Source organism: Oryzias melastigma, linkage group LG4 (assembly GCF_002922805.2).
Source record: "Oryzias melastigma strain HK-1 linkage group LG4, ASM292280v2, whole genome shotgun sequence".
Lineage (NCBI taxonomy): Eukaryota > Metazoa > Chordata > Actinopteri > Beloniformes > Adrianichthyidae > Oryzias > Oryzias melastigma.
The window spans coordinates 27,765,100-27,772,406 of record NC_050515.1 but is presented as its reverse complement, the minus strand read 5'-3'; the positions used below and the strand labels follow the sequence as shown (position 1 = coordinate 27,772,406).

At 41.6% G+C, this 7,307-nt stretch overlaps 1 protein-coding gene across 3 annotated transcripts in view; it reads right to left on the bottom strand.

The window, feature by feature from the left end:
- Nucleotides 1-2,585: 2,585 nt before the first annotated feature.
- The window catches only part of LOC112136792 (lethal(3)malignant brain tumor-like protein 4), a 66,766-nt gene continuing 62,044 nt past the window's right edge, over nucleotides 2,586-7,307 (bottom strand). For all 3 annotated transcript variants that reach the window (XM_036211675.1, XM_024258690.2, XM_024258692.2), the window contains one exon: nucleotides 2,586-4,537. In XM_036211675.1, the coding sequence (XP_036067568.1) occupies nucleotides 3,607-4,537 (931 nt within the window). In that variant the 3' untranslated portion in view covers nucleotides 2,586-3,606. The remainder of the gene's footprint in view (nucleotides 4,538-7,307) is intronic.

The window sequence follows — 7,307 nt, the reverse complement described above, 5'->3', positions numbered from 1 at the left end:
GGCTACATTACATTTATTCCTTTTTGTCGAGATAAAAGGAGCATTTGGGTGACGCTGCTGCAGACCGCCTGGTGTCCCCCTCGCGCGCGCAGCACAGCTCGTCTCTTTACATGCTGCCACCGTACCGTCTGATCAGATGCACGTGAGAAGCGCGTTCAGCGGTATTTAAAATAAATAACCATCCTAACAAGTGAACAGCTGGATCTTCTTTGTTTGAAAATACGATCAGGTCCTTTAATGTTTCTCTCGTGCCTCTCAGACGGCTGTTTCTAATTCAGGCTGAAGCTGGAAAAGTTCGGCGAAAATGAATCTTTGGTTGGTGATTTTATGCGCATATATGCAACTTAGATTTCATAAGCTACAACCAAAACAGTGAAATAAAGAAAAACGAACGTTAAACACACAAAAAAGTCCAAAGCACATAACCTCAGAGTGAAATCTATTTCTACAGAGTAAATCCTTGTTCACTCCTGGAAATGAGGTTGCAGCCATAGACTCTAAAAACAATGGACAGAGCGAGCACTTAGGTCCCCCATTGGAAATGCATTACTTCCTCTTCTCGCGAAAGTAGGCCGCCGCTTTCAACGTCAATTCCTGAAATGGATACCGCCATTTGCAAACAATCTTCAGCGATTGGTCTGAGTCATAGCTGAGTCATCGAATCTACAGGAAGTACTGTCGCCAATCAGGAGTGAGTTTATTGCAACCGTCCACCTCTTTCCACGCCTCTACCACGAGACCGATTGCGGATGTAAACACCTTCAATAACGGCGGCTCGGGAAAATGGCTTTTTAGGTTTCGTTTTGACCACGTGGCCAGAAATCCTCCGGGTCTTTTCTAAATGACGTCGCTCCCGGTTAAGGTTAGGATTACGGTTATGGTTAGGGTTAGAAAAGCAAATTGTTCGTTTGTAGGGCTGTCTGTGATGCTCACGCCTCCACCAGGGGACGTGTCAATCGTGGAAAACACATTTTAACACGTTTAGGACCGCGCGTATTATATGCACGCAAAAACCGGTTTTGGAGTATATTATACACGGTATTTCCCAAATCGTGGCATATGTACGCATTTTACTGAGACTGGGCTGATTGTACAAGTCATTGTTGAAGCCTTTGAGGGAGAACCATTCCAACATTTGATTCTGTCAGCGGTCCTTTCTGATTTACTTACATTTATTCCTTTTTGTTGAGATAAAAGGAGCATTTGGGTTACGCTGCTGCAGACCGGCGCGTGTCCCCCTCGCGCGCGCGCCGCAGCTCATCTCTTTACATGCGGCCACGTTACAGTCTGATCAGATGCACATGAGAAGCGCGTTCAGCTGTATTTAAAATAAATAACCATCCTAACAAGTGAACAGCTGGATCTTCTTTCTGTTTGAAAATACGATCAGGTTCTTTAATGTTTCTCTCGCGCTCCTCAGACGGCTGCGTCTAATTCAGGCTGAAGCTGGAAAAGTCTGTGAAAATTAATCTTTGGTTGGTGATTTTATGCGCATATTTGCAACTTAGATTTCATAAGCTACAATCAAAACAGTGAAATAAAGAAAAACGAACATTAAACAAAGAAAAAAGTCCAAAACACATAACCTCAGAGTGAAATCTATTTCTACAGAGTAAATCCTCATCTAAAAATGTCGACAGCATGCGCCTGTTGTTGTTTTAAACTGCTGCATCGGTACATTCCATTGAGGAAAACAACAGTAGGACAATGATTGGTACATTGTTGAATTGTAAAGTAGGTGTTAAAAGCATAGACTGTATAAGAATAACTGGACAAAGCAAGCCCCCCTACTTCCGTGTTCCATATAGGAAGTACCACTGGGTTGCAAAAAGACCAAAGTCCCATTGACTTACATTGAGAAACAGACAGTTATTTCTCAGTCATTTTATAGCTCCCATTGGCTACCCGTCATCTGTCAATCAAATCCCCCAGATGGTCGACATCAGACCCACAAACGCTTATTGAGCCATCTGATTGGTCAATTTATAACTCTAATAACTTGTGATATGGAAAAAAATCTTTAAAAAAAATTAGGATTAGAAAAAAGATGTTAATCAGAAAGCAGCAGAGGAAGAATGATTATTCTGACGTATAAAATGACTGAGAAATAACTGTCTGTTTCTCAATGTAAGTCAATGGGACTTTGGCCTTTTTGCAACCCAGTGGTACTTCCTATATGGAACACGGAAGGAGGGGGGCTTGCTCTGTCCAGTTATTTTATATACAGTCATTGGTTGCAGCTCACTAACACTTCATGTGAAATTCTGTTTGAAAACAATAGAAAATGCAGAATATGGTCAGAAAGAGTCTAGAATAAGATCTAAAAGGAGTTCAGTAAGCTGATATAGGTGCAGACCAGCAGGGTGTAACCTGAAGGTAGCCAGGTTAGCCAGTACTCGTGACCCCGTTAGGATAAATCGGGTTAAGAAAATGTATTTTCTAACATGGATTTTTTTGAGTCCTGTCGAACAGAGACTTAATTTTCAAGATTGTATTTGTAATATTTTGTATTGTTCTACATCTTTTGCTTTCCATGTTTCAATCTAATCTAATGGATGGATGGATGGATATACAAGACAAAAGACTTTTATATTCAGACTGTTTTATTTGTCGTATAACTCTTACTTATTTAGCAGATCTAGCATCCAGAGGAAATCCTCAGGAGTCCAAACCTTCACACCAACCCCGCTTTTTCTCCTAGTGGCAAACTCTTTTTGAGGCTGAGAACTCAGGGACTTTCTTCACTGGGTTGGGGGGACAATTGTAATCCGTGTAAAGTGAGTCACTGTGATCAACACCAGTACAGCGTCAAACCACAGGCAAAATTATTGGAACTTTTTTTTTGTTTGCCTGTTTGAAAATTACAGACATGACTGATTCTTAAAAAAAAATCCCTGTTGCTGAATGAGAAGAACTACTTCTTGTTAGTGACATCAATGGTTAGCGGCAAATTTAAGCAGATTAAAAAAGAGAACTGTAACACAATCTTTATTTTTAAAACAGCAAAGAAATTAATTTTTTTAGACAACTTAGTTTCACCTGCTCAAACACACGCAGTTCTCTTATGGTGCATTAACACCGAATGCGATGTGACTGCGCGTGCCACGCCCCTCTTATGCCACGTGGTGAATTAACTGATCTCCACGGCTCGCCGCTTGTCAAAAATGTGTCCCTGACGCCGCGGCCACATGAGGGAGGAGCTACCAGCTCTGTCTGTGCATATCTCACTTACAATGAATGGAAGACATGATGTTGAGGAATAAGGTTTATTTATTGTGAAAATTTCTTCAAAAACATCAGTAATCATGTCTCCATGTTTGAATTTATATGAATATTATTAAAGATTTACCATTGAATAACATTGGAGATGGGCGCCTCCATCGCGCGAATCACGTTCGGTGTGTGTGCACATTAAGATGGCTGCCGTTATCAGTCCTCTGCAGAGCTTGATGGTAAGGTGAAACAAAGGGGGAGATGGAATACGTGTTCTGTGACGACAAATGTCAGGAAACACTGACAGAGGAAGGATATTCTGCTTAAAATTACCAGAGGACTTATTGCTTCTTGACATTTTCATCACCTTTGTTTTCCTGTTTGCTGAGGAGATCACATGCTGTCTGCTGCAGGGTCTTTGCAGATTTGAAACATCACTGTCTCTGACCCCTTATATGCCTTCTGTAATGAAGACCACTCACAGGACTTCTCCTGCCTGAGGGTCAGCTCACTGCTATCAGTTGGGAAGCTCTTTCTTCTGCGGGGAAAGGCTTGTGTTGAGGACGAAGGGGGGAGAAGGTGAGACAGGGAGAAGAATGACATTTGAGAGGGGATGGTTGAGGAGCAGGATGTGACTGGGAAGTGTTGTTGTGGAATGCTGGGACTGACATGCGATCGCTCCCCCTTCCTGTCCTCCAACACTCTCTGCTCTGCCCCTGTGGCAGCACTTCCTATGCACACTGAGTGCCTCCTTTTGGAGCTGGCGGGTTCCATGTGGTGTAGAGGTAATGTGAAGGGGTGCCACATCTCCCTTTGTGGGAGGCTCCAGCAGGCGTGGGGAGGGGGAGGACAGAAACCCTGTGTGTGTTGGAATGAGGGACGAGAGCCTGGAGGAGGATCAAGCTGCTTTTGGAAGATGCAGAAGACTCCATCACCATCACCCCCCTCAGTTGTTCCCACCTTCCCCCATCTGCCAACCTGCCATGAAAACAGTGGATTTTCCCTGCCCCCCCACCCCCCTTCCTTCTTTTTTTTCAGAAGTGGGGCAGGAGACACCCTTGGTTTTATGTTCAGACTTTCTGATTGGGCATAGTTAATGAGGCCATTAAAAGGATTGGCTGAGGAGAGGTGGGCGGAGCCAGAGGCAGGAAGTTTTCTGCTGCTGTGGACGTCAATGACGGTTGAGTAAATGTCCTGCAGGTTAATGATCTTTGTCTTCTTGTCCCTGTTTTCATGAAGGACGGCATTGGCACAAATGAAGAGGAAAATCCCAATCCCCATGATGAGAGGGCCGAAAACCTTTAGCCAGTCAGAGTACAGATATCTGCAGAGACAACATGAACAAAAAAGGAAAAACCTTCGTACTTAATTCCACCTGGAAACAAAGAGACTCAAAAGGTCCAGGTCAGAAACATGGAGCTGCTTCTGAAAAATAAAAAGATATCTGACAGTACAGAGGAAGCTTCTCAGAACACACAGACCAGGTCTTTCATATATCAGTTCGGTTGTATCGACTAAGCAAACATCGATTTGGCGATATATTGTGATATTTCGTTAAGCAATAATTGCATCAATTTAAAATGTTAACATGACAATATTTATTTAATTATTTATCAGCGTCCTTCACGTCTTGCTTTTGTTTTCCACTTCCACCTCCGACCACTAGTTGGCAGCAGAGCGCTCTGAGCCTCTTTGAGCTGCTCTACATCGTGACCAAAACAACAACAAGATTTGTTAAATGTTCAGTCAGCCTCTTGGTTTTGGTTGTTATGAGACATATAGTACTTTGTTTATACTTGGAATGTGTACTAAATAGAAACTCTGTTCCACGTTACTGCCAGGATCATAAACGTGGATTATGGAGCTTCTTAGCAGCTCAGATAAGAACGAGCAGTGGAGCTCCAGAGGCTCATGCACGGAGCCTCCATTAAAATGCTGTTGGCAAAGCGAGCAGAAAATCTGCTGAACCGCACAGCAATAGATTTTAGTTCAGAGACCTGATGGATCAGAGGGATGTGTACAATGCTCTGAAAAAAGGGCAATGTTGCAGCGATTAGCAATGAAATACACATTTTGAGCTTGTCATGCAAAAAATTCTTAAATTCTTTAATTTCCCTGCGGGCACGTCCCAAATGGATTAATAAAGTTGTCTATCTATCTATCTATCTATCTATCTATCTATCTATCTATCTATCTATCTATCTATCTATCTATCTATCTATCTATCTATCTAAATAAATATGCTATAAAACATCTTAGCCTCATTCATCCTGTCATCACACTGAAATGTTTCTGGAAAGAATCAGCTTTTTTCCCCCTCATTTTTGAAGCACTCGTTCAGGTTAATAAACCATTTAAATGCTAGATTTAGCAATCTTGCAATCACATTTATATAAACTTTTAGTTAAAGCACATTCATTCTATTTTTTCTTAGTATGTTGTTGTTTAAATCAGACAACATTGACTGTTCCCTTAAAAAAACAAATATTTTGTAATTTACTAAAAGAAAAACAGCATGAAGTTCTGGATAAAAGCAACTTGTATATGAGATCCAGTCGCTGTGCTTAATGCTATAATCATTAGAAACAATTTATTTGACCACTTTTTACTAAAATTCAGGTAGATTCAGTTCAAGTCTAAGGCAAGTCTAAGTCTAATACTCCCCTTTTCCTTTCCCCTTAACCCTCCCCCTTGATTTGAAGTGGTAGTTGAAGTCAAAGTCGTGTCCAGATTATTATTTCTTTTAAGTTTCACACTCCAAACAGAGGGGTCCAAAGTCCACTATCACAAGATTAAACCGTATCCCGCTAAGAAGCTCTTTTCTTCTTGTGGATGTGCTCTGAACCACAGAGGTTTACATTCGGATTGGACCTTACTCTAAAAATACAGTGAAAATTGTTTTGGGGAGTCTTGGGTAATATCGCGATACATATTGTATCGTGAGGCACGTATCGGGATACGTCTCGTATCGCCGGACTCTTGCCAAGACACACCCCTAGTGTTTACTAATCTCCCAGGATTACTGTGTTTGCTGTTTTTTTTATCTCTATTGTGACCCAACTTGACAGTGGAAACGGGCAAATAAGTTCAGAGCTGAGCTGGAAAGTACAGTTCAATTGAGAGATGATTTAGAGCAGGGGTCACCAACACGTCGCCCGCGGGCGCCAGGTCGCCCGCGAGCTCCACATCAGTCGCCCGCAGGTGTCTTCTAAAAATAGCACAACTCACTTGTGAGCTGCTCGAAAATTTTATTTTATTGTGATGCAATTTTTTTAAATCACACCTGCCTTTATAAAGAATTAAAAATTAAAATATCTTAAAGACGTATGTTCATTATTTCTGAAGCCAAAAACGGCCTGTCCCACTTTTTTTCTTTTTTTAAATCGTTTTCTCCTTAACGAGACAATCAATAGTCGCATTTCCATTAACTCTGAAATTTCGCAAATTGGAATTTGGATAATAAATTCTCCTAATGGAAACACCACAGTTTCGAAAAAACTGGCATTTTTCGAAAAAAAAAATTGCGCTTAGAGGAGGAAATGGACATTTTTTGCAAAACTGTAACGGAAACACTTTTTTCGAAATAAATGCGCTTCTCGGTATGAAGAGTCTGATCTGGGCGCTCCACAGCCGGAGCACCAAGAGGTCCTGGAGCGTCAAAGAGCTTTATTAATTGCGGGTCATACAGAATCGCGCAGGATCTCCTCCTTCTCCTTTCCTCATCACTTCACCTGCAGACGCACTTTTGCAGCTTGGAGTCTGAAGTCTCGTGAGCGCGAGCGCCGTAACAGAAACTTGAATTTATGTTGTCGTGTTTTCAGACAGAAAAAAGGTCCAGATGCTTATTTGCTGCTTTTTCTTTTAACCACTGAACTCTCTCTCTTCTGTGTCGAGCTGCGCTGCACGTGCCCCGGACAGAGCTGTGACGTCACCCACATGCTCCCTTTTAGTGAATGAAATAAAAAAAAAAAAATACTTGTTGTCGTTCATCGCCGTGTTTTTAATGACTTATCGCGTGAGTTGGTTTGTGATTTATCGTAAAATTATAATTTAATGGAAACAGTGTCATTTCGAAACATTTTTTTTTTAAATTC